The following is a 26,526-nucleotide window of genomic DNA, read 5'->3' on the forward strand; positions in this document are numbered from 1 at the left end:
ACCTGGATGTGGCCAAATCAGACTTTTTTCAGAGGATGAAATTAAGGGACGGATGTGAGAGCTTAAAAAAAGCCTGTTTTAAAACTCTACTGTGGCTGAAAAAGCTTAATTTTTATCTGAATCCAAACCATGGCAGCAGCATTTTAAAATGAACAGAAGGACAGAGCAATAATAGATGACATGATTATAAAGCACGGCTGATTCTCTTGGTGTGCTGTTGAAAAGTTAAAGATTGTACCTTGTAAATATTATGCAAATATAACAGTTCAAAGACCTGAAATGTGTTTTCAAACCAAGATCTGACTCTAAAGCACCTGGGTGAGTTGTAGTTTTATCAAAGTTTTATCAAATCAAGCAGGTTTGGGTTTGTGGTTACTGTTTTTAGACGCTTAAACCGCTACATGCCTGTGTATTGTGAGTGTATTGCACAGCTATCTCTCGTTACTGAAATATGCAAAGTTACACATTTGCTATTCAAATGTGTACAGCACAAACTCACTGCCATGCTCTCAGTCTCGCAACTATTTCCATGAGCTGTGCTGCCTAATGAAACAGTGTCTGGGCTCAGCAGTTCTTTCAGATCACTCTGTTGTTCCATTAATGGACTGAACGAGAAGAGCATTGGAGACAGCATCAGCAACTCTGGGTGGAGGCTCAAGACAGACTATTCAGCTGATGGGTATCTTCCCACACTCACCAAAGGAGTAGATTGCAATATTAAGACACACACAACATTAAAACCTTTTTCTACCGGTATCATTCATGTTGCTCACAGACGGAAAAAACAGATTTCAGCTCACTAGAACAGGGATAACACATAAAACATCCCAGAGAATGTAGTTTCTAGTGAGCACTAATTCGGACACAGTCGTGGTCTAGGGCAAAAATTGGTGCCTTGATTTCACAGAGCACTGGGAAATCATGGATGCTGCAGAGAAACATGTGCTTTAATCTCTGTGACAAAAGAGATTCACATTAATGGAGACCAAACCAGCAACAGTATCACATGAACTAAGCAGGGGACGACTGTTTGTCGATTACCTGGCATCTAAATTTCCCAAAGGCACAGGCCCATCAACTGGTCTGCTAAGAAGTGTTATCTTGGAGATAACTTAATGAGACCTGAGAGCTGGACTAATGACCAGCAGCAAGCAAGGGACAGGCTGTGAGTTCCTCTGACTAAGAGGAAGTAAGGGAGAGTCTGATAAGCAGAGAGATGAGGACAAATAGCACAACAGGTAATGGTGTTGTCACAGTAAAGAGGGATATTAGCTGTAGGACAGGGGTGAAACTTTAACTCAATTACCAATAATAATAATAATAATAATAATAATAATAATAATGATAATAACAAATACTTTATTAATCCCCTTGGGGAAATTCTTTGTGGACAGGCTGCCCTCTTGAGGCGCCATGGGTTCAGGGTTCAGTGTCTTATCAAGAGACACTTCACACCAAGAATCAGGGGGGGGAACCAGGAATTGAACCACCAAACCCCCGGGTCCGTAGACAACTGCCCTACCAACTGAATCACAGTCAGAGTCAGGGGTGACTGTGGATTAGTTGATAAGCAGTGATCAATTAGTCAACCAACAGTTATCTGGTTCTGAGCTTTTGGAGTAAGATTTGGCCAAGTTGTGACATGTAACAGGGTTGTCCAGGGTTCTCTTCTGCTGTGACCAAATTGTCACCGATACACCTGGAATTTTATTTTTTTTCCATCAACATTCGATTATTTAGAGTAAATCTGTTCCACATCTTGAACAGGTTTAAGGCTGCAGCCATTTCAACATTAACTGTGTCATTGTTTCACCTCTATAATGAACTAATAAATAGAGTCACAATGGAAGTTTTGGATGGGTGAATGTTAAGGGTTTCACACTGGTGTCTAGCATTTGCATGTTCACATCCACTCACTGCAGAAGAGAAGAAGTATGAAGTGATTATATTAAACATGAGAGAGAGAGAAACAAAGACAGCAACAAGTGTGACAGGGGGAGAGCAGAAGACAAAGAGAAGGAGACAGGCAGAATTAACGCAGTCTATTCTCAACAGGGAGCTGAGACCTAGAACAGTAAGTAAATCTTGTAGAAGCCTGCAGGGTGACTGCGGTCCCCCGGTACGCCACAGCTACTGGAACACAGCCAGTCTGCTCCGAATCGAAACACTCAGAGGAGCGAGCACCGACTGGAGGGCAGGAGGAAGCAGGAAGCATGACTCCCTGCACTGAGCTACGGCATCAACAGCACTAACACTAACACTGAACACAAACAAAGCCGTCTCACGATCACAGACAATAACTCTGTATGGAGAAGTGACGTAAGGTACCTGTAGAAAACGTTAATAAGCAGCTACCATCATATGGTTGTTTAGAAATGTGCTTCAGGACAGTGTGAGAAAAGTATTTTTCATTTAATCTGTGGCTGAGTAAAATATAAATACCGTCTCTACTTTGTGGATAACATAACAAGAGATTGTTTTTGTTTAATAATGTGACGGTCCAGTCAGCCTCGCAGGTCTAGGCCCCCAGTGATATTGATAACAACAGACTTAACACCTCTCCTCAGGCCACAAGCAATCAATAGATGTAATATCTGGTGGATGTAGGTGCACGGTGCAGCAGCACTGGCATTACTGAAGACACATTGTACGTGGTTTTGTGGTTGTATAAGTTAATCAAATTCAGGTTTGTTTTATCAAATTCATTTGCCTTCAGCTTTCAATATTTGCAACGAAGAACGTGGAGATGAAAGAGAGGAAACACTACTTTCTACGTGACAGCAACAACCTGCAGAAGACATGAACACCAGAAGATATGAAATGCTAGTGAAATGTTAGAGAACCAGAACCAAATGTTGAAGGTCTTGATTCATCCATTATGTTTAATAAGTCAGTCACCAATTGAACCAAATCACTGGTAAAGCAGAGATCAAAATAGCAAAGTTTAATTTTGGCTTGTTGGCAGAATTACTGCATTAATGTTCATTAGCTACAGCCGATATCTGCAGATGGTGGTGAAATTGGCAAAATCTACCCTCAAGATTGGCAGTATATGAGAAGTCTACTATCTGGATGTGTGTACCAAATTTCAGAGCTATCCATGAATATCAAGCATGACAAAAAAGGCAACTTTAAGTAAAGTGAGCCTATGTAAAATTAGCTACTGTGGCTACAGAGAAGGAGAAGTTCATGTCACACAATGTCTATTTACACACACCACGTCGCAAGGATCACGCTGCCGTACTGATGGTGGCTTGTGAATTAGCAGAAGTATGCAGATACACTAACACACTCCTTTGTCCTTTTCTTTCCTCTTCTTCATCAATTTTGAACTATTTCAACAACTTCTTAGTCAAACAAAACAAAAAGTATGTAACCCATGGTAACCACTGTAGTGACCGCAGGTAAACATATCTCAGAATCCAGTAATCCTGTCTTACATCAGCGTGACGTCACTTCACATTCTCTGTACGTGATGCACGGGTTAATGTTAAATGCAAAAACATAGTGTATTTATCTTGAGTTAACATTAGCCTTTGTAAATCATTCTTCACTTTGTAAACACACTAGAAATAAAAAAGTCCACTTGTTTTTCTTTTTAATACAAAGCCTTCAACTAAAGACATTTGATTTTCAGAGACTTATCAGTATGTATCTTTTACTAATTGTTCCTGCCAGAACTGAGAAAACTACACTTTCAACGGGATCTCACAGCTTTGGCAGTGGCTGAAGCTGTTAGAAGACAGGAACTCTGAGTTTACATTTGTTTAATTGAGTTCTGAGTTCATTAGGAGCTCACAGGTACAAGAGTTCTGTGAATGTGATCATATTTAAAAAAAGGGATTTCAACTGCTGTTTTGTGTAACCGTCTGTGGAGCAGCAATCTCAGCTAGTGTGACCTGAGGAGCCCTTCAAGATAACAAAAATGTTCAGACTTACCAATTTTCTGGTTGAAAATTTTGTCAAATGTCAGTTCATCTCTCTCCTCAAGGTACTTCTGCATCACACTGCGAATACTGTGAACACAAAGTGGTGGGAGAGGAAGAAATGGATTAGTATCATTACCGGTTCACTCAGCTAGATCAGACAGTAACTGGAGCCCAGAGAAGTCAGCCCTGTCCTCCTCCACCTCCGTGTGTGATCCCAGCCTCGGTTTGGGACTCTCCCTGCCACCTGTCCCCCCCAGAGAGTCAAACAGCGGGGAGGGAAGAGGACGCAAGGGAGGCTGTGGTGGAACCTGGAGAGATACATGCAACCCTGGGAACGGGTGTTAATGAGAAGGAGAGCAGGGAGAATGAATCAATTAGCACCCCCTTCGCGGGCCCATTAACACAACACCAGAACCCTACATACACAAAAGGAAAGTGGCCAGGCGTCACCTGCAAACACCTGTGGAGGGTTATATTACAGGAGTTATAAGGGTTCTAATTTATCTGGTGTTTACATTTTGATAACGCTTTCCTCAATCTGCTCACGTGGCTCATACACCAGGCGAATTCTAGTTAAACACCCCTTTGAAAATGCAACAGTTCATACCTCAGTCTTTGTTTTGTTTTTGGTATTTTTGGGGGGCTACACTCAGTGCACTATCCCAGAATGGTAGACTAGTAAACAGAGAACCTGAGCCAGGCCATGCAGATTTCCATGGGAGAATGGGAATAAACAGTGGATGTAGCATTTTAACTGCAGCCATTGCTACAGGAACAAGAACCTAGGAAGTAAACACTTCCTCTTTCAGAAGAGGCCGTTTGTGTGCTCCACTGAATCATTAGCAGCTGACTCTGGATTATTTGTATGAAACCTCAACACTTCACCCAGCACACGAGATATGTACTGTTAAATGCTCTTCTCAAAAACAGAAGATGGAAAAATAAAAAAAACAGGTATCAGACAGGGTGTCAGGCAAAACCTTCAGATACAGTATGAGTGGCTCATGAAGATATCAGCAGTCAGTTATACACAGACTGTGGGCATTGGCCGTGAAAACACGGTTCACCACAGTTCAAATCACTGTAGTCGTATCTTTATCATGCAGATATATTTTTTTAAACTGTGCCACACAAGCATTCGAAAATATCATCTTAAAATCTCACCGTCTTTTTCTGAAACCAATGCCCATGCTACACTGGATGACACACAGACTTTGTGAACCGTTTTCATTGTTTTTCTAGCAAAGCAAACCTCAGTAACAATAGCAGCTTTTCATCAGCATTAGCTTACGGCAGAAGATGACCGGAGCAGGACAGAGAAAACAACCAGCTCCTGCTGTGACAATGAGTGACAGAATGACTGCTGGCACATAGTCATAAATAAGGCAATATTATATATAGGGGAGTGGTGTGACACTGAAAATTTAGAGGTAGTAGAATGTCGCAAGTGTATAAGTGCAGCACAAATGCAGCATTTGTTTACTCATTCTAAGTCACAGAATTTCAAAGACAAGTGTCAACTATTAATAAAATGAGTCTCATCGTATTAGACAAGTTCACATGTGCTATTGTTAAAATATCAACACTCAGATCTCCGTCACCTCTTCAATGAGCGACAGCCAAGGCATTTACTGCAGGGTTAGAGCTACTTGTGCCCTCAATATATGTCTGATTTTACCGAACAGAGGGAATTAACTGAGCCTTTGTTCAGGTCACTGTAACAGTGTGGAGTCAGTTACATTAGGAGAAGCTGCACATCTGCTCCAGCTGTGGAGGCTAAAAGCACAGGCTTTGTAGCTACACTGACAACATAAATGCATGGTTAAAGATTTCAGCCGATTCCTGTTTATGCTTCCTGTTGCTCATAGCTCCAGTCTATTGACAGAGTACCACAGAATGTGGCTCACTGCTGCTAACTAGCCTCACACTAAACTGATCCATCACCACAATCACTATACTATAGACTTAGAGAAGGTTTTTTAAAAGGATAATTTGTCTTAAACTCATTTGAATCTATACTATTGATTGATTATTGGTTTCAATCTGTTGTGTTCAATAAAAAAAGCAAAGCTCAACCTTTATTGAGATAAATCTTCTTTCTACGTTTTACTTTAGAAATATAACAATTAATAAATCAGCAGTCAATTTGCAACTCTTTTCATTTTTTTGTGTAAAAAATGGAAAAGTTTAAGATTACTAAATTTAACATGTGCTGCAAGAGCTTACATTATAGTAAATTAAAGATTGTTTTACCTTTATTTATTCATAGTAATTTCACTACAGTTCCTTTTTAACAGAAATACCCTGATCCCAGTACAACAACCTGACCTGCTGGGGTTTAGAACATCCACAATTCAAACCTAACTCTGACTTGGAGTGATCATGTTAAGAGTGTGTGCAACCAACAACATTTGGGTTGTTAAGCTGCCAAGACACTTTATAGAGAAAACCTGATGAATGACTTAGGAGTGTAGCTGTAACTCATCCAGGTTATTTAATAGGGAACATAAAGGGAGGTGGAGCAAGATACTGGCAATAGTGGGAGTGTCAGTGGTCATGGGGCAACTGCAGTGGGGAAGTTAGGAAATAGAAAGACATTCTGAAGTATACTTGGGTAAGACATGACATTCCTAACAGTGAGATGCAAGGACCACTGTGCTAACATTGTTTCCTATGCTAGTACCTGCTGTGTGCTTACCATGTGGCTGGAAACAGACGGTGTCCGTAAAAGTACATACTGCACCTTCCTTTTGGCTGCAGTTACATAATTTTCCCTCCATTACATCTGCTGCAGCATGAACCAGTTGTTAGATGAGAACGTGTTTACCTCCACAACAAAATGAACACTCTTATAATAAGCCAAAAGCTCCCAAAAGCCTTTTCCTGCTGTCTACAGTCTCCTAGGTGACCTTTTTTTAAACCCCCAAAAGCTATTGGGGGTTTAAAAAGGGCAGACCCTTCCAATGTTTTCTGACCTAATTTTATGTCTCCTTAAACACGTCTCCGGAGAAAAATAATCAGCTTCAATCAAATGTATATATAATTTGCACATACTTTAAGCAATGATTTTAAAAAGCACACCTGTTTTGAAATCACAGTCTACGTTTCTGTATTTTAAATGATACTAGTATCTGTAAAATAACATCTCAACAATACTGAGCTCCAGGTGGATGACAGGAGTTTCAAAACCCACGTGTGTGTATATATATATATATCTACGGTATGTATATACCAAATATATGTGAGCATGTACCACAGTACTGAGGTCTCAGTTGAGTAGGTTTCAGTGCAGCAGTAAAAGGTCAAAGTATGTGCAGTTAAAACTAACCAAACTAGGTTAGCTAATCATTTCTCTTTATTTGCTTTTGATTACCTTAGTTTTCGGCTGTCAAGAACCATTTATGGGTTTAAAAGTAACAGTCGCTTACATGTAAAGGTGCAAATGCCAAGCTTTAATGAGCTGTTGATCTGCACACTACTGCATTGTGTTCAAGTTACAGGAAGTATGCAGATGTGTAAATATTTAACATATTAACAGGATGTCGCTGACATTTGTATAGCAGGCTCTGTGGGCATGTAATTGGACTGTGTTGATAACATACCACATCATACTATGTGCACAGATTGTGACCTGTTAAAATGTATTTTTGACTCAACCTGATCTTTAATCATTTCTTAATAGATTTTCAACTCTGCGTTGTTCTAATTATGACACGACAGCAAACTGCCTCTCTCCCACTCTGAAGAAAGTGTTGTTCATACCTGGCTGTACAAACGTGACCTGAGCAGCAGTGAGGAACACTTATTTCAGCTTATTAAAGTCTCTAGACTCAGACGTAATTACTTTCTTTACCGGGAAAGCTAGTTTAACTTTGAAACCTGTTTTTCTGGCTACTGCTTTGCGTCTGTCTGCAACAAGTGTAGGATTTAGTGGATGTCAACAGAGCTGTCGACCAGACAAATCCAGCAATTTTTACAGTGATCATTGTCTATTCATACACCGAAGCCCTGAAAAGAGTTTCACTTGCTGCAGATTTAGTTTCACTTTTGATAAAAGCTGCCACCACAATGCTGATCTGATGTCCCACGTGCAGCGGGTCACGGGTTGCAAAGAAATAGTTATTAAAACCTTATTTATTCCAGTGTTATATATTTAAATGCTGAAACAAAAGCTCTCTAAAACAATGCCATCTCGATTTTGGCTAAAAAGCAGCAGTAATAGGAACAATTTTACTTTAAGGATATAGCACAAAGTGTTATTATGCTACACCGATACCATCCACATTTATTCTCCAGCTGAACTGCCAGATTATGCAACTATACAAATAATCACTGGTTGTCCTAAATCACTGCTACAGGAGAAACTTCAAAGTTAAACATGAATATCTTTATACTTTCATTGTTTAGCAACTGCCTGAGACAGGTTACCTTTGTTGAAATAACGCTTTTGCTCTTGAAGTGAAATATAATTAAAGGTGCTGCCACCATGCTGACCTGATGTCAGACATGCAGCTGATTGCACAACAAGATAAAATCCAGATACCCCCAAAAATGACACTGCAATCGATCTTCTAATCAGTGTAGCTGCAACCTCTGCTGAAATGGGAAAACAGGAAAAAACAGGTCCCTAAAATACTGATACTTATATCAGTAAATGTCTATGGGAGGTGGCAGGAAACGATGAGTTCAGTGTAACAATGGCATGATCCTTAAAAATGTTAAATATGTTTAAATTGTGTGTAACACTATTGGCAGTGTTTGAAGAACAATAGTCTGTAGGGGGTCAAATGGCCATTTAAGTTCTTTACCAGTGAGTAACTTTTCCGGCCAACTAAGGCACTAAGTTCAACAGCCTCATCGTCTCTCCTAAATCTCACCAGCAACAACTTTTTCTGTTGTTTCTGTATTTTACTTTGATATTAGCTTCAAAAAATTCAAACCTCACCTCAACAGTTATTATTTAGTGATGCCAATGCGGTGTTATACTTGGTGTTAACCATTACATTGTTTTTCACTTCCAGGAAATAATGACACACTTCTAGAAAGACAATCTAAGCTGAAGATACAGCATGAGATAACATTTAAACTGATCCTGTTGACAGCTCTTAGTGAGCCCAGCTACTCTTCTGCTGCACCGCAAATCCTAAATAAGCTGATTAAAAAATAGCTGTAATGCACTTAAAACGGCATGTAGTGAATTTGCACATTAGTCTTGGCCAGGTGGATGAGGGGAAATGACTGAGCTAAGCCAGGCTGGTAGTACAAAGACTTATCCATTGTCAGTTTTACAACAATAAACTTTATAGTACAGCTGACAGATTTAGTAAGTGTTTACTATCTGGTAGTGTCAGCTATTGGTCAGTATTCCACTGCTGCCTTGTTACAACATATGAGGCTCGACTAGAAAGTGACAATGCACGGTCAGCTAATACTCCTTTCTCAACTCAGATTTTGAGTCCACCCCTAATTTATAGCAACAACTAAGTGCGAGGAGGTTGTATTGGTTTTAAGAGTGGGTTCAGTATCACAATGGCATGCTCTACAATGTAGAGTCTACATTGTACTTCTGAAACAAAAAAAATCTGTTTTATTACATATCTCCACTTCCTAGATAACACTCAATGTCTTATCTCACATGGATTTGTCTAACAGTGGGCAGCACAATCACCCTACCCCACACCTCCCATCTCAACTGCCTCCAGTGTTGCTGTCAAAATCTCACCTCTCTGCCAGAGGACACAGCCTTGGCCTGCTGAGAATGTGGCAGGCCCACGCTATCTCCAAAGTGCCACATTTAACTGCCCCCCCCCCACCCTACAAGCATGTGCCTGAAAGCTTCACACATGCACAACTGCTTTGGCTAAAACACACGCGTGCATAAAAGTTTGTCACTTTGTAACCACAATCCCTACAGTGTTATCAAGTTCTGCTATTTTCAGGAACTACTTTCACAGATACCATCCATAAAATCCCTTGTCCCTTTCTCTCCTCTCACTCGGACCACATTATTCTCAGATCTTAATCTATTCCAAATTAAAGAGATTCCACTGAAACCATCTGAAGCACTCAGACACAATGACGATGTGTGGGATAAGGCTCTACATAAAAACACGTAATGTAACCTTTTCAACCAGTTGTGCCTGATGCATTATTGTAAGAATAACAAATGTAACTGTTATGATGCCTGTTAGGGCATTATTATTACACGCAATGATAGAAAAAATTACTTAATTTTCATATTAGTGCGAGTCTTGTTTTGCTGACTGATTGGCTCAACAGCAGCATAATAGTCCATCAGCTAAAGCTTTTATCTCTGCGGCTCCTACAACATAGTGGGCAATAAATAATAAAGCTCATATCTAACATAAAATCACTTAATAAACCACAGTCACAAAGGCAATGTGCTGGGCTTGTTCGTTTTTTGTACAAATAGAAAACACCTCTGATGAGGCTGATAACGGCTTAAACTATGCGTACGCGGGTATACGTTTCAACAGCATCAGGCGATTTTCACAGATTACCACCTCCTCGCTGGCTGATAATGTGCTAATAAGTCAAATGGCCGGCCTGTTGTCGTCTTTAGCTGGAATAACACAGTATACTCTATTGTCAGCACCTCTGTGGAACATGGTTGCCAATCCTGGGGTTAAATTCTGGCGTCAGTATTTCGCAACCTGGATTCTTGACTGAACATCTAATGTGAAGTAGTGAACTCAGTGCAGCATACAGTTACACAGTCAAACAAGCTGATCCTGATCCCTGGGAACAAACACACAGGCTAGACTCAGTACTAATAACTTCACACTGAACGTGAACACTGGCTGTCATTCCACTCCAACAGCCCCATTCTGCATAACAATAGAGCAGCTCAATACTGATTATCATCACCTGGATTTTTTAAGAGCCTCTACAGCAGATTTTAAACACAATAATATGCAGGTTTGGGAACAGTATCGACGCTGTCCAGTTGTAAAAGTCGGCATGTCGATGAAATTGTCCTTTATTAATGTCATACTGGTTTAATTCATTATTTGCTTATTACTAACAAATCCAAAAACCAACAATGAACTGATGTATGATAATTATTTTGTGTGTATCCAAAGCTTGAGACAGCTTGTTTCACTGTGGCACAGACCTCCACTATTGTCCAAAGACAATTAAAGCACATAAAAGAGCCAAACTGTTGCACTAAGCGACATGTTCATTCATTACCATGAACACAGTGTAATTTATTTTCACTCAGTCCCACATACACTGTTCTGCTGCCACAAATACTCAGTGAGCTCCAAATGTGGATCACTGATGAACATAGTCCCAAACAAATGCACTATTTCCTCCAGTTTGTTTAAATTACTGAGCCTAAAACTATGAGATTTACATCTTCAGCAGGAACCAGTGGGCTTGGAGATGACACACATATTACCAAATAAGTCAATCAGCAATGAGGAGTCGTGCACTAACGTGATGTTGCATTTCCAAAAATCGAGAGGCCTGCTCAGGTCCCGTGACGACTACTGTGACGATCTTGGAATGACCACCAATTCATTCAGCTATTCTTAAAGCAGTTGACAATCAGTACAGGAAACTGCTTGTTCCCAGTTCACAACTTTCTAAACTCTTCATATAGGACATCTTATTCCTTTCAGCTAAGATGAACTAGGCGCTAGGGCTGCTATTCCACAGACTAAGGAGCCACATCAATACAACTCTGCATATATATCTGCTTTCACAACAATGCTAATGCTAATGCTAAGGACAACAGTGTCTCTTTACTATCGTTCCTTCTTTTTACCGAGTTTTTTTTACAGACTGAACACATGGAGGTTTGCATTTTTGAAGGCTACATGATATTGTTGTTGCTGGAGTTCTTGCTGACATTCATTTAACTGATTCAGTTTTTCCTATGGTACCTAATTTTGCATAGAGAATTATGAAACTACGTCGGTATTGACACTGGTTACCCGACAGTAAGACGCTGTACATTTTCCAGTTAAGGCTGAGACAGAACTTAAAAGTTAAGAGTCCACCTGTAGTCCTTCTGTAGCATAATGTTACACATTTGCCCAAATATGCAAATTAAGACCAAATATACAGCTTCCGTGTGTCGTTCATGACTTGCAGTTCTAACGTCTAATTTTAAACAATGCATGCAAGTCCAGTTGTGAAGGAGTAACTTATAACCGATTTAGGGCACCTGAATAAGTCTACAGTGTTTAGAACATAGGTTTCCTATGCAGTAGTCCGTTAGGCCCATCAGTGGCTACACCAGGCCTCATTTAGACCAACAGATTAGCCACGACAGCCAAGTTTGAAACTTCTGTCACTACTGAGCCCAAAAATACCCTACCAGATTTTGGTCAAATCATTCAGTTGGCCTCTTTTTCTAAACTGTCATACTACATTTACTGTGGGGTATATGCAGGCATGTAGTGCCATGTTGCAAATGTGTTAAAATGCATCATTAACACAATTTTGTTTGGACAAAAATTAAATGTGACAGATCATTCAGTGTAAAAGATTGGCAGTTTCAAGCAACTGTCAAGTTTCTGCAAGTTCATTTTAATACTGACATGAACCGAAACCAATACCGACCCAAAGGAAGGAAACCACATTTATCAACTTACAAATGGTTCACTTATAGTAGGCAGCAATGTTAAGTTAATGGGATCTGAAGCAAAGGGGCTAAAACATGTGAAAATCCTAATGTGTTGTTTAAATATCGTAAATGGGAAGAACTGGCTCAGAAATGTGTTGTGACAGATCACAAGTTAACTGTATATCGGTTAGAAGATGATCTTGTGTCACTTAATACTGAGGTTAAGAAATATAATTAGCTGTTGTTGTCGGGACTACACTACAAACCATCATAGCCTTATGTTAAACCTGTCAAGATGGCAGGGCATTACTGTTTTGTATGGTAGATTAACTGATAAATCAGGTATTTTATGTCCTTATAATATAAAATAATATATAAAAGACTAGTCTGGACTGGCCCATTTAATTTGCCGTTATGAGTATCCCTAAAATAAATACCTTCAGCTGGAAAAATCAACAGGCTGTGTATTAAATCCAATGTGTGATGCACAATCATTGTTTTCTGCTGATCTGCCAATACAACTTAATATTTAACCTAAGAGCTGACGACCTCCAGAAATCACCTTAGGCACATTTTAAAATCATCACATTTTAAAATCATCACGTTCAGCCATTAAAGGTTCATGTGTGTACAGTTATCAGTAATATTTTCAGTTTGGGATCTATTAATGTAATATCTGTTCTACACAGTTTTGCTGTTCCCACAGTGGTTATCGTTTGAGTAAACCCAAATAGCACTGTCAAATTTACAAACCTCCAATGAAAAGCAACTATCACAATAACCAAATTGTAACCACATCCTCTTCAATCAAGTTGCATGCTACATGCCCAAACCTGGTCTAAACACACATATTCAACCCACTGATGTAGCAGAGACAGAAGGATGTGCAGTTACGTGTAGAGGTTTGGGGAGGGGGGTGTATTATTTAAATAAAGATTTTAGCTGTAGTGTGGTCTGATGGCCTACTCATGGTGGGTGCGTGCAAAACAGCAAGGATAAGCAGGGTTTGGGCAGGGGATGTATGCAGCAGCACAAAAAAGACTCAGCATCTTCACTGATGTGTTGAACATAAAACATAAAACATATACATGATCACACTGTCAAACAAACTGAGTAGGTCTGACAGAAGACTTTGGCACACGGGCAGCAGAGACACTACATCATTAATTCCTGGTATATTTTGGAAACGATTGCAAATACGTTGCATGTGGCTGCAACACAATCTCAACAAAAGTCTAGCATTCACTTCTTAGTAAGGTAAAGCTATAAAAAGAAAGCATAGTGAGTGCTTGCATGGCTGTTTTGGCGAATGCAGGAACCCACTGAGCTGCAGCATGTTGGCACAAATCTACAGTCATATTTCCCTCAGCATCTACAGTAAGTCACAGGGTTGAGAGGAAGCACGCCTCCATCCCTCTATATGATTGCATAGCATGCACTAAAGATCCATCCACTTGACAAGCAAATAAACACAAGCTCGGACCACAGCACAGCACTAAAGCACTTTGTAAACGTAGTTACCTGGGCTCAGGAAGGATGATTTTCTTACTCGCCCGGGCCGCTGGAGTAGATTTGCTCTTCTCCATCGCCATCAAATAACTGACATCGGCAAGTACTGCTTCGAGGTCCGCCATCTTTCGACCCTGGGACGACCAAACCAATAATAAAAAAAGCGAGGATGGGTTTTATTTCAGGTTATTAAAAAACAATGTCCTCCACCAGGTCTGACCAACATCAAGGGCCAAGGTGTGTGACGGGGCCAGCTGAGCGGACAGCAGAGCTGACCATCGACAGGAACGGTGGCGTGGTCTCCGGCTGTAGTCTGTTCGTTTCGCCTCAAACCACCATCATTGTGACAGAAAAGAGAAATTCAGGAGGGAAGACATTAGGTGACAGGTTGCTCGACAAATGTACAGTCACCAGGCCTCGCTAGATCACCGTCCTTGTAATCCCATTGAGTGCAGGTTTCTTGCAGGCGGAGTGGAAAAATAGTGCAAGGAAGAGAGTGGTGAGATGCTTCCTGGCTTTGGAGCAATGTGATATGTGTCACACAGGTAGAAAGATGCACCAGATGCAGTTGTCAAACCCTGCAGGTCTCCAGGGACTCTCCAGGTCCTCTGGATGGAAACGGATCCAAACGACTGGTTTGTCTCGGCCGCGGCATGTGCTTGGATTCTTCTTTAAAAAAAATGTAAACACCGAGCTGTCGAAAAATGTTCTGGTTTAAAAGAAAAACATGTGACTGACTTTACAGTAATCAAACACGTGTAGATGGTTCTGTTGGTGTCCAGCAGCAGAACAGGTGAATGGGGAGATTCAGGAGGGAGGACACGGGACGACAGGTTGAACTGGAAACCATCAGAGCTGGTCCCCGAATAAAACCACACAAGCACGGATCGGAGATGAACCAGGTCTGCTCCGGACTCTCCTCAGCTAACATTCACACACCGACGTTGTTTATGTTGTCGTCGCCGCCGCTGCTTCCTGTGAGGGCTGCGATCTTCCTCTTTATCGGCTCATCAATCGCAAAAAAAGAAAAATGTCGCCCCGAAAAGATGTGGTTAAACACCTTAAGAGGTTTAGCACCAAATCCAGTCCAAGCCAGAGGCTGTAATCAACTAGTCGTAAGCCAAATCCACACTTCCTAAAGCGAACTCGTTCAGCCTCCTGGCGGTATCGATATCTGGGTTCGCCTGCTAGTTAGCCGCCACGCTAGCTAGCAAAATGAAACCTGCTAGCCAGTAGGCTAACTACCGACCGAGCTAACACAGGTTACCGACAGATTTAGCAGCCTGCACATGTAGTTTGGATTATTTCAGATCAGCAGACACTCTACAATCCCCCTGTTGCCGGTGGTGAACACAGACAGTGGCTGGCAGCTACCGTAACACTGGCTCGATTTCAGGCAGCGATTTACTTAATAAGCTAACGGCTGCGAGGAACGTTATTGGGGAAGTCCTGCAGCGGTGCCGAGGAAATCAGCCTTCGTGCGTGCACAGGAGTCGTTAACCCCGAAAAAGTCGCCCAAAATAATCCATAGCTGCTGGATGTGTTACCCCGAGCGTTAGGGGGGACCCTCCTCGCACGGAGACCCCGCACAGAGCTACTGACTGTGGGCTGACAGCGACGCTGATGGCGGAGGAGGGGAGGGAGCGCTGCTGGACAGCGGCAGTTCGCTGCTCGCTAACCGACAACTTTTCCTCTTCGCTGCGGTAAAAAGTTGCTGTCAACTTGTGCGGGGACGATTCCGAACAAACCCCGCTGTGGTGTAAAACATCTACCAGGACACCGTGCCGGCGACCCCCTCTCGTAAATCGACCACTCAGAGGCGGATATCGCAAATAAAAGCCGAGCCGAGCGGCTCGTCGTGCTGCGCCAGCCAGCCCCGAGCGACCGCTGCCTACCAGGCTCCCCGAGCTGAGGGAGCCCACTCTCGGCTAAGTGTCGTGGCTCAGCCGGGAGGAGTGGAGACACTTCTTGCTGTGCGCGGTGTGCCACGCGTTTCTGTCGGCTCCTTTCGATTAAGCTGTTCGTCCCCCAGCTCCAATATGGCACATGTTTCAGCTGAAGTCCCCCTTCGATGTATTTTTCAGTGTTTCTTCGCTAGCACCGTGGTTCTGCTCGCTTTGTGGTTCCACTTCCTCCCACTGCGGCGGGGAGAGGCTCGGAAAACACGGAGCGGCTCGTTGTTCCCTGGACCTGGAGCCCGGTGGGTGTAGACAGAGGAGACGCTTTGTATTTCTGCTCTTTGCACACACAACATTACTTATTGAGCTACGTATCTAACTAACTTTATTATTACTATCATTTCACAATTAGGAATTCCCCCTTTTCCACATTGGGAGCATTTGATCGGGGTTTATTTACGCGTGAGAATTCAGGTCTGCAGGGAACAGCCTTCAGCAGTCTGTATACAGGAAACTTCACAGGGGGGGGGCAGCTGCAAGATAAAGAAAGACACATTTAGGCTCATTTGAATTTGATAAGTGAAAGCTGCAGACTAGTGCAGCAAATTTAGCATTTAAACAGGCTTTAATTGTTCCTCTCATCATGTGTCGGCATGAAATAAGTTGCTCTTAAACTGAATTTGAATGGTCACGAAGCAGCAGCCTCTCACAATTAATTCTACAACCCAGTAAATGGGTTTCAAGTCTTCCTGAGCCGGGTGGTGCATGTCTTGGTGGAGACGCAGTGCCGTTTCCTGGTCACTAATGGTAATGCTGCTCATACACTGCAAACAACAGGCCTGTGAGCTGCTGCAGGCCTGGACCCCGTCAGGTTTAACCCCAAACTGGGATATTTCCTACACTGACAGTGCAGAAGAAGCTGCATGATGAGAGGTGAAAGAGGGATTCACTGACAAACAGGTTCCAGCAAATTTGGGTAAATTGAAATTATTTGGTGTTTGAATCATTAAAAAAAGGTATTTTTCACAATTCCCTAACATTTTGTAGACAAAACCATAAATTAATGTAATAAAAGTTACAATAATAACACATTTCTGAAATATTCAGAAGTGTAATATTATCAGAAAAATCTACCTAAACGTTTTCATTTTGCATGGTTAGATTGGAACTAATGAATACTGAAGCAGCATTTTACTGTTGGAGATCCAGCCCGGATCACACTTAAACACATGTTAATAACTTACTACAACTGGTTGTTAACTAAACTAACAGCTTACATCTAAATATATAGTTTATATTCAGAGGTTGCAAAAACAATAATTTTCTTTATTAGGTAATCTACTGCTTGTTTTGGTTTGTTTTGTACTTGTCTTGGCCAAACCCACAATGATTCGAACAACAAAAGTGATAAACAGCTAATTATGACAATTGAAAAGCTCGAACTCGACAATATCTGTAGAACCTCTGATTGATAATTGATTTAAACCAATATTACATTGTAATCAGTTTGCTAATCAATTAATTGACTCATCATTTTAGTTATAGTGTGTAAAATGTGTTAGTTTTATATGTTTAATGTGCTGTTACACAATAGACTAAAACTCCTTTTCAGTTTTTTTTAACCCAACCTTTATTGCCACCTCTGTACACCAACTCATGTCTTGATCAGTGTAGAATGTGTATATCTATCTTTTAAGAAAAGCAGATTCATCGGGGAAGTCAGTAAGGTTTAAGAAAGACAGTTTATTCAGCACTGGGAAGCAGCAGGGGTCAAAGGTGAAAGCTCACATGAGAGAAAGGGTTTGAAGTAAGTTGTTACTGCTGAATACGGCGGATGGACTGGATCTGAGGGGTCTGGCAATGGGAGCCAAACTCCCTGAAGTGTTTATACTCCCCACAGTGACGATCACACTCCATGATATACTGGTATCCACGATAACCAGGGTACTGGTAGCACACGAATCTGTTGGGAAATCACAGAGAGAGAAGGAAGCACACATGAGGCGTTGCAAAAGACAGCTGTTGTGAAAGTCTAACAAAGATTATTTTTGGACTGCTAAAGTCAGAGGGAGAAAAAAAGGTGAATAGGACATAAAAAATGAAGAGGGAGGACACTCACGCTCCAGACTGGATCCTGAGAGAGCCAACTTCGTTGTTGCACCAGCCCATGGCCTGGAGGGAGGGATAATCGTCGCTAAGCTCACCCTTACGGCCCAGGAAGTTCTCACGCTCATAGATAGTCATGCGACACTCTCTGTGATTCTGGAGGGGAAACAAAAGTCAAACAAATTGAGCAATACATATAAGTAGTTTGTCCAGACAATCAAGGCATAAAACGGCTATGTGACCAATATAAATGAATCCACATTTAACTTACGGCACAGGCGATAGGTCTGAAGGAGGTCAGTCTCTCAATGTGATAGGCGTTGCTGCCACCGAAAGCATCACACTGAGGGTACTCTCCCCTCTCCAGGACAAACTGCTGTCCCTGGTAGGAGGCATGCTCATAACCCACCCAGCTGGGAACAGAAAAGTGAATAGTTACTGCTTTCTCATTACCTCACAGCTACTTATTGACATTAATCCTGTAAATATGTTGTGTAAACCAAACTGTTTTCCAGTGCAGGTGATTATGAGCCTTTTATGTACATTCACATGATGTTTGATGGGAGGTTTATGACAACAGCTGTGTGTCATTCTCTGCTTCTTTCTGCAGATATAAAACAATTCTTTTATTTGTGTGTTTACTTACGCTCCGCTCTCCACCTTGAGGGAGCGCACGGTCTCGAAGCCGAACTCCATCACATTGCAGCACTCGGAGGTGAACTCATGGCGACGGCCCTGGAAGCACTCCTCATCGAAGACAATGATCTGAGAGGGAGATACAGACGTGTGTGGATACAGTAGTGCAGATAAAAGTTAAATACACTAAATTAAACATGAAACAGCTGTGTTTTATCATCCCACGCCATTTTAACAGTAGAATTGCAATTACTGTTAATTTATTAGATTAAAACATGCAAGATGTGGTTGTTAGAGTCCTAATGTGGTGGACATTTGTCCTGTTCTCTCCCCAGTGATAAACTGTGTGAGATATTTTACTACAAGTCACATCTCGGGGAAAACTTGTAGGTTGAAACCCCCCTCAGTGAGGGGATGTATGAATCTGTTCTTTCATCCACTCACCTTCCAGTGGCCGGAGAACTTGGTGCAGTGGTGAGTCATCTTGTCTGGCAGGAAAAAACACAAGAAAGGAAGTTACAGTAATCGCAGCAATCAAACAGAAGTCACAGTTAGCAAAACATGCATTCAAGTCTGATACAGAAAGTTAAGCACCAAAGTTGGACTGCCAAAGAAATTCAATGATAGGCAGTTACAACTGGGAAAAAGCCAAAAACAGCACAACTGGAGAGCTGCTATTGTAAACTTGTCATCACAAACCACCTCTGCTGTTGTTCAGATAACAAGCCTGCGTACTGTGGCACGTTCAAGGCCCTATGTAACAGCAACTGTGTGTATTTGAAAAGGCACCAGCAACAAAATGGCCTGGATGCTGGAATCAGCCTGAATGTGTGATTCCCAGACTGAGAGCATCTATTTATAGTCCTATAAAAAAACGAAGAGGGTCAAAGAAGCCAGAGACTTCATGTAGACTCCTTTGGCTCCTTCTCCCACCCTTTCCATCTCTTTATCTTATTTTCTGGCCATTTCCTCCCTGCTACTGCTACTGAGATTTTCCACCATCACCACTGTTTATGACACCCACTGGGTGCAGTGATGGCCTTTGGGCCCTGGGGCCCGGATGGCTCCTGTGTTTGAGCGTTTTTGTGTGTGATGAATATTGGGGGGCTGCTGTACCCTGGCTCTGCTGCCTTGTGCTGGATGTGCCGGCTGGCTGGGTGAGGGACAGGGACTCACCTTGCTTTGATGCCCTTCGGTTGTCCTGCCGTGAGAGTGAGAGGAGCCACGCGCCCCCACCCTTTTAAAGCCTCCCCTGGCAAAGGGCCATGCTGAAAGCCCCAGCTCAGCAGCAGGGAGGGGCTTTTCTTTGTCCCCACCCGACAAAAGCGTGGTTAATCTGTGGAGGGGCAGAAGTGCAGACACCACATTATCACCTAGGGCAGTGGACACTGAAAATATAAGAGAAACAAGATACAGTGCAAGGAACGGAGAAAATACCTAAGGCCAAGGATGTTGGGGGGGGGGGGGTAATTTAGGGTTGCAACTAATGAGTATTTTCATTTTAGACTAATCTGGTGGTTGTTTTCTGCTTTTCTTTCACAAATTGTCAGAAAATGTTGAAAAATGACCACTGGAGACTCTCAAATCCGCAAATCAAACTCTGGAAGCTGGATCCAAAGGGTGGATCTCGCTCTTGGCATTTGATAATTGTTTCAGCTCTTTTCTGTATCCTTTTGATGTAATCTCTAAGTGTCTTTCCTGCTCAGCTCCACATATTTGACATCTCTAGAGAAGACTGGTGAAATCAAGTCAAACTCCAGAGTAATGTTTAGTGGAGAGGATGTGATTGTCTGTGCAGATAGTGTACGGTTATGAAACATGGCTGAATTTGAGCAAGCAGAAATATAAACAGCAAAGAGGAAGTTATTCATCTAGACTTAGGTGTAGAAATACTTTGTCTGACACTGTATGTAGCACAATAATACTCCCTTTGATGACTCGGTGATAAGCTGGCATGTCCCAGTGCTTTAAACAGACAATCTCTCTCACTAAAGCTGAACTTGGGATGGAATGTTTTATTTTGAAAATCTTAACTTCTGCCATTGAGTTCCCAAATTCAAAGTCAAGTATCATTGTAAATAGACTCTGTCCGTGATGTTTAAAGATGTTTAATCCAGTGGTTGTGGTTTGTAAGACAATGTTATCTTCTACTGTACTGTTAGACACTGTGTGTGCGTGTGTGAGTGATTACATAACCAACCACATGTAAACAAGAGAGCAGAGGCGCTGTATGAGCAGAAGGACTATCTAAAACAACAGCTTTATCTCTTGTCGGCCTAAAGGAATTCAGAATTTGAGCACACAATTTATATTTCTAGAGTTATTTCTAGATATGATTTATATACAGTACAATATCTGTCACATACAGATGCACTTTACTAGTGTATAGAAAGTGATTGATTTATTCTGATCCTAAAATCATGAAGATAAAACAACCAGAAAAAAGTGGTGATCTATTCTGAGGTTTAATAATTGGCCTGGTTCTGTCACAGTCATGATAGCTAAGGTAGGCAGCAGTAGCCAACTTTTAGCAGAGGTAAGGAAAGGTCATAGGTCACTAAAGTCAATAGATACTTTGCTTGTGAACATACACATTTAAACAGGAAATACTGCATGTTAAAACAAAGGCCCCTCTGAGAAAACACAAACACATTCAGTCATGTTTTAGTCAACAACATATATGATATATATAATATAACATTCATATCTCACAAAACCAGATCTTTGGAAGAACTGTGAGCAACCTACTGCAAATTTGAAGAGGCGGTATGAAATTGTATGTCTGAAGAGGCCCGAAGAGATATGATCATCTGAAAATCGAAAGTCTGCACAGAAGGGAAAGTCACTGGGTGTCAAAAATCAAAAGGTTTATTTAATATGAGAAGAGAAATGTGTGCAGAAGATTTTGTGTCAGCGTGAGCAAACACAAGGCCACGGCCTCAGTGGGTTTTAGAATCAATAGGTGTAATCCTTTTGAATGAATACTGTAAATAATACTTCATAAAAATAAAAATCTTCAAAATGAAGCAGATGTGCAAGAAATTTGTCATTAAAAAAAAGTATTTCAAAAAAACACAGAATGCAACAGTACCCACGCAGATTACACAGCAGGATTAGTTCACACCTAATCTGTGCATATCAAACACTGTAATCCTCCTTCCATAGTGGAAATAATCACGTATGAGGTGATGTAATCCAGATATAATCCAGCTGTAATCCAAGAATTATCACCATAGTCAACAACGACCTTTATTTCACCTCTGAAAACCAACAAAGAGGAATCCTCAGTTAGAATTCTGCAATAAGTGAAGTAGATCGATCTATTTATTGTTTTATAGACTGGGCATAATATATGGATTTAGATTTTTCATCAGCTATGAAACAAAGTCTTGGAGGCTGAGATTAAAGTCTTGTGGTTGTAGTGTGAGTCATAACTATTGTAGTCATTATTTTAAGATTGGTATGTGAAATCATTAGCAGAAAACGTCAGAGGTAATAAACACAAAACAGATACAAGAGGGCTGGTTAGTGTGTTAGTTACACTCACAAACTGAAGTGATGTACTAATATAGCTGTCTCACTTAGATAGACGAACTGGCTCCTGATTGATATTTATATTCTACTTGAATGGAAATAAAGTACATAAGCATATTTCCCAAAACTATCTATTAACCTATGTTTAATCACCAAGTAGACAACTAAAATTAATTAATTAATAAACCACTGCATTATTGATGTTACAACAAGACACCATTATACTGTTTTCTGTGCTGGTTTCTGAGAGGTAGAAAGGACGACTTCAAATAGTGAGGTTCTATTTTTTGGTTCCAAGTTAAAAGACTATGTTGTATTTATGTGTGTGCTTGTAGGTGATAGAGAGAAGGGATTACCTCTTTGTGCCCTCTGGACCTTTGCATTCCTCCAGTCAACATACAACTATAGCTTACAGCCCTAGCAGCCCAACATGTGGGAAAAATGCCATGCTCAGTGGTTTCCTTTGATAGTAAAATGCTTACAGGCAGGCCAGAGGGGCCGCCGGCGTTTCTAGGCTGTGCAATGACCCGGTGGCTTTGGCGCAGGCCAACTGTGATGACGAGAGGCTTTCTATTGTGCGGTGAGCCTCTACGTTTAGCCTTTGCCAGAGTATATAAGCTTGGGTTGAGTGTTGAAGGGACCAGCACGAGCCAGCCTCCCTCACACGGCACAGCAAGCTATACTAACGCAGGTAAGGACACACAGACACGGACATACACACCAGAACATCCACCATAGTACAGGGGGAAAACCACACCTCACCCAGAGCCAGGGCCCACTCCCTGCCCACCACACCCAGGCAAATCACCCGCGGCCTGGGGAAAGACCCGAACAGAAGTCCAGGGCCCAAATAAACCTCCCACATAAAGACTTGTGTTCAATTCCAAATCCCAAAAATATACCTGCCTAACACCCCTCTGACAATGTTGACACCTCAACTGGGCCACACTGAACATCACTTCTCCTTCCCTTCCACCTTCTCCTCTCTAACCGTGTCACTTCCTTTTATACCTCTATTTCTGTTCGACCCCCTGTCTTCCTCCATCTCTTAACCAGACTCTCCTGAAGCCCCTCACCATGTCTCAGACTGCCAAGTCCGCCTCCAGCCAGGGCACCGATGCCAAGGACAAAGGAGCCCCCGCTCCAGCTGCCTCCAGCAAGGCCACCAAGACCGGCGAGCCTGGCATGGGATCCTACAGAGTGAGTCACTGCAGCAGTAGACATCTGCAGAAACAACAGCTTTTCTACTGAATCTGAACTGGATCTGTTGACACAGGTTTAGAGGAAAACACGTCCTCCCATGCAGATTTTATTTGCTTTGGTTTGGGATTTCCAATGAACTGGATTTTATTTATGCTTAAAGTGATGAAAAGCAACATCTTTTCCAGGACCCAGCTTAAAGTACCTCTACAGTAGTCATGGATTGCATGGGTGAATTGTCCTGTTAAGTTTTGCAGATAATTATATTCAGTATTACTTTTCCTTGATTTAGAAAGGAGCTGTTCTCAAGTTTACAGTACTTGGTCAAAGAGTTTAGTTCATGCTGATAGAAGTCACATTTTAAAGTGATATTCAGACAGTTTTAGTGTAAGGAGCAGGTGTTGCTGTTCAGGATAAGAAACAGAGATTTGTTCTGTATTGTAGAGGCATGTTATTACAGTGGGAGCCCTCGATCATGTGTAGCCAATTACTGAAATGAAAAAGACTCTGCTGGGACGTGTGAAGGATGTGATGCTGGTCGTCCACTGCTCACTGGAGTGTAATTGATGTTGTGATGTCTCCACCATACAGATCATGCTGTTCGACCAGGAGAACTTCCAGGGCAGAATGATCGAGGTCCAGAATGAGTGTATGAACGTGTGTGACCGTGGCATGGATAGAGTGCGTAGTATCATTGTGGAGTGCGGCCCGTAAGTGAACTCACAAACACAAAGATGATTTTACCACCCACTGTCAGAAACCTGTTGTATGCATGCTTTCTATTCACATATCTCTCATTGTTATCCTTCCTCTAATTCCTCTCTCCTGTCCTCTCCACCCTTGTGCCCTCTTTGTGCCTGGTGGCCCTACTTCTCCAGCTTTGTTGCCTTTGAGCAGACTAACTTCCGTGGGGAGATGTTCATCCTGGAGAAGGGAGAGTATCCTCGCTGGGATACCTGGAGCAACTCCTACCGCAGTGACTGCCTCATGTCCCTCAGGCCCATCCGCATGGTTTGTATATTATATTTAACAGGATATTGTACACAAACCTTGGGCTGGAAAACATGGAATTTAACACAAATAGTACAAAACTATAGCATCAACTGCTAATTACTTCCATCAAGGTTTATCCTGGAAATCCATGTAATACACAGTGACACATTTCATTCTGGAGGAAAGACAGACAGTTTAACATGGAGTTCCTGTAAAGTGTGTCACATCAACAAGACTCCGATTGATTTCCTCCCTGCAGGACAGCATGGAGCACAAGATCTGCCTGTATGAGCTCTCCGACTTCAAGGGCAACAAGATGGAGATCCAGGAGGATGATGTGCCCACCCTCTGGGCACATGGCTTCTGCGACAGAGTGGGCAGCGTGAGGGTCCCAGGAGGAGCGTGAGTAGACACAAACACACACTTACTTTTAGCTGCTAAGAGTTCAACATGAATGAGTTCAGTCGAGGATCAAGACTGGGCTCGTGTTTTAAACTGCACGACAATCATAAACATAGACCTTGTCATGATGCCTGGGAGCAAATCTGTCTGCTCATTTCCCACATATCAGCAAAGCGGAGGCTCTGTTCTGCAAATATTGTTTTAGACATAGCTTCAGAGAAGGCTGTAGGCGTCTAGAGTTACAGTACAATGCAGTTGTTCATGAAACATGTCATCACAAGGCTTAAAGCTGACGGCGTGCTGTTCTGTTTTTCGACAAATGTGTATTTTTAGCTAAGAATTTCTCTTCACACTATAATAATGCCCAAGTCTCCCAGTAAAATACTTATCTATTCATGTGTATCGCTCCACATCACTGTAAAGCAGCTGCTGGGCGACCTCTAGAACCTTTTCAAATACTACAGAACCCTTTTATAGACCCCAAAGGCTTTAAAGAACCGTCAACTTCTCCTCTCAACCCTCTCAGTAGTCACTTGAACCTTTTCAATGATCACTGGAACCATCGGAAGTTCTAAAGACTCCTCTCGAAGCTCCTCGAAGTTCTCCTCAATTACTACTAGTCTTGCATTTAGTACAGTACTTAGCGTAGAACCACTTAAAATACTTCATGAAGCTCCTCAGGCACCACTAGAACCACTTTAAGGATCTCTAGAACTTCTCAATCACTACTAAACCTCCAAAAAACACTCCATCTTCTATGAAGAACAAATTTCCTGGACTTGTAGAAACTCTTTTACAACCTCACAAGGAATTCCCAGAACCTCCTCAATGAGCACTATATGATTTTAAAGGACCTCCTCTCTACAGTTTATTTAGACGTCCTGTAATGTGAAAACAATAACAGTAACAACATCAATAGGTTTTCAGAGATACTCATTTCTATCTAATGCTAATAAATGTATTTCTCTCAGGTGGGTGGGTTACCAGTACCCTGGATACAGAGGCTACCAGTACCTGTTTGAGTGTGGTGACTACAGACACTACAACGACTTCTGCGCCTTCCAGCCCCAGATCCAGTCCATGCGTCGTATCAGGGACATGCAGTTCCATCAGAGAGGATGCTTCACCTTCACCTCCGCCAGCAAGTGAATGACACCTGCTGGCCAGTTGGTGCTGTTGTAGCCACTCAGCCCTCTCAGCTTTTTATTTCTCCAAATGCCCCCTTTCTCCAGTCCTTTCCTAAATCTCCACCATCGTCGCTCCATGCCGAAGGAAAGACAGAATGAGAGCAAATACACTGGACAACCTTAACTGACTTTTTATGGTGCTAAAAAATAAACATGTTGTGAAAAACCTGAAACCTCCCTGGCTGGATAACATTTATTCATTCTTCTGATAAATATCTCTTAAGTTTGGAGAATATTGGTGTTTAAACGGTTTTATAAAACCTGATTTTTACATTTTTATCCCCTAAGGGAGATCAATCACAAAACTTCAGAGCCCCTGAATCAGGAGAATGTGTAGTTATTTCACAGCAGCTTTTTTATACTTAAAACATTTACATTACCTAAAATGTTGCTTTGTTTTTCTGAGAATAAAAATATCATAGATATGATGTATAGCTGATGAATTATTAAAGTTATTAAAGTTATTAAATACAAGTAGTATTTGGGGATAATGTTAACTTTAATGACTTCTATTTCCCCATCTGCTGCATAATCAG

The 26,526-nt window shown here is 41.7% G+C and overlaps 3 protein-coding genes across 5 annotated transcripts in view; 1 reads left to right on the forward strand and 2 right to left on the reverse strand.

The window, feature by feature from the left end:
* grk3 (G protein-coupled receptor kinase 3) overlaps window positions 1–16,189 on the reverse strand; it is a 51,501-nt gene extending 35,312 nt beyond the window's left edge. The window contains exons 1-2 of the mRNA XM_026354231.1: window positions 14,047–16,189; window positions 3,940–4,016 (exon numbers count right to left, since the gene is read on the reverse strand). Coding sequence (XP_026210016.1) covers window positions 3,940–4,016; window positions 14,047–14,159 — 190 coding nt within the window. The 5' untranslated portion in view covers window positions 14,160–16,189. The remainder of the gene's footprint in view (window positions 1–3,939; window positions 4,017–14,046) is intronic.
* A 1,466-nt stretch (window positions 16,190–17,655) lies between these two features.
* cryba4 (crystallin, beta A4) lies at window positions 17,656–19,979 on the reverse strand. Of its 3 annotated transcripts, none has more exons than XM_026355743.1 (6): window positions 19,851–19,979; window positions 19,119–19,162; window positions 18,685–18,803; window positions 18,310–18,451; window positions 18,052–18,194; window positions 17,656–17,895 (listed from the first exon to the last, which is right to left on the reverse strand). In XM_026355743.1, the coding sequence occupies exons 2-6, from the start codon at window positions 19,155–19,157 to the stop codon at window positions 17,748–17,750; spliced, it is 591 nt and encodes a 196-aa protein (XP_026211528.1). In that variant the 5' UTR covers window positions 19,158–19,162; window positions 19,851–19,979; the 3' UTR covers window positions 17,656–17,747. The 3 variants fall into 3 exon arrangements, with proteins under 3 accessions (XP_026211528.1, XP_026211529.1, XP_026211530.1); XM_026355744.1 differs by lacking the exon at window positions 19,851–19,979 and adding an exon at window positions 19,377–19,405; XM_026355745.1 differs by lacking the exon at window positions 19,851–19,979 and adding an exon at window positions 19,269–19,396.
* A 2,784-nt stretch (window positions 19,980–22,763) lies between these two features.
* On the forward strand, window positions 22,764–25,952 carry crybb1 (crystallin, beta B1). Its single transcript, XM_033326280.1, is given in 11 exon segments — window positions 22,764–22,788; window positions 22,914–23,026; window positions 23,028–23,072; window positions 23,075–23,156; window positions 23,159–23,250; window positions 23,252–23,281; window positions 23,283–23,408; window positions 24,000–24,118; window positions 24,287–24,419; window positions 24,661–24,803; window positions 25,775–25,952. Coding segments are annotated over 11 exon segments (1,086 nt in total).
* Window positions 25,953–26,526: the final 574 nt, after the last annotated feature.

Source organism: Anabas testudineus, chromosome 12 (genome assembly GCF_900324465.2).
Source record: "Anabas testudineus chromosome 12, fAnaTes1.2, whole genome shotgun sequence".
Lineage (NCBI taxonomy): Eukaryota > Metazoa > Chordata > Actinopteri > Anabantiformes > Anabantidae > Anabas > Anabas testudineus.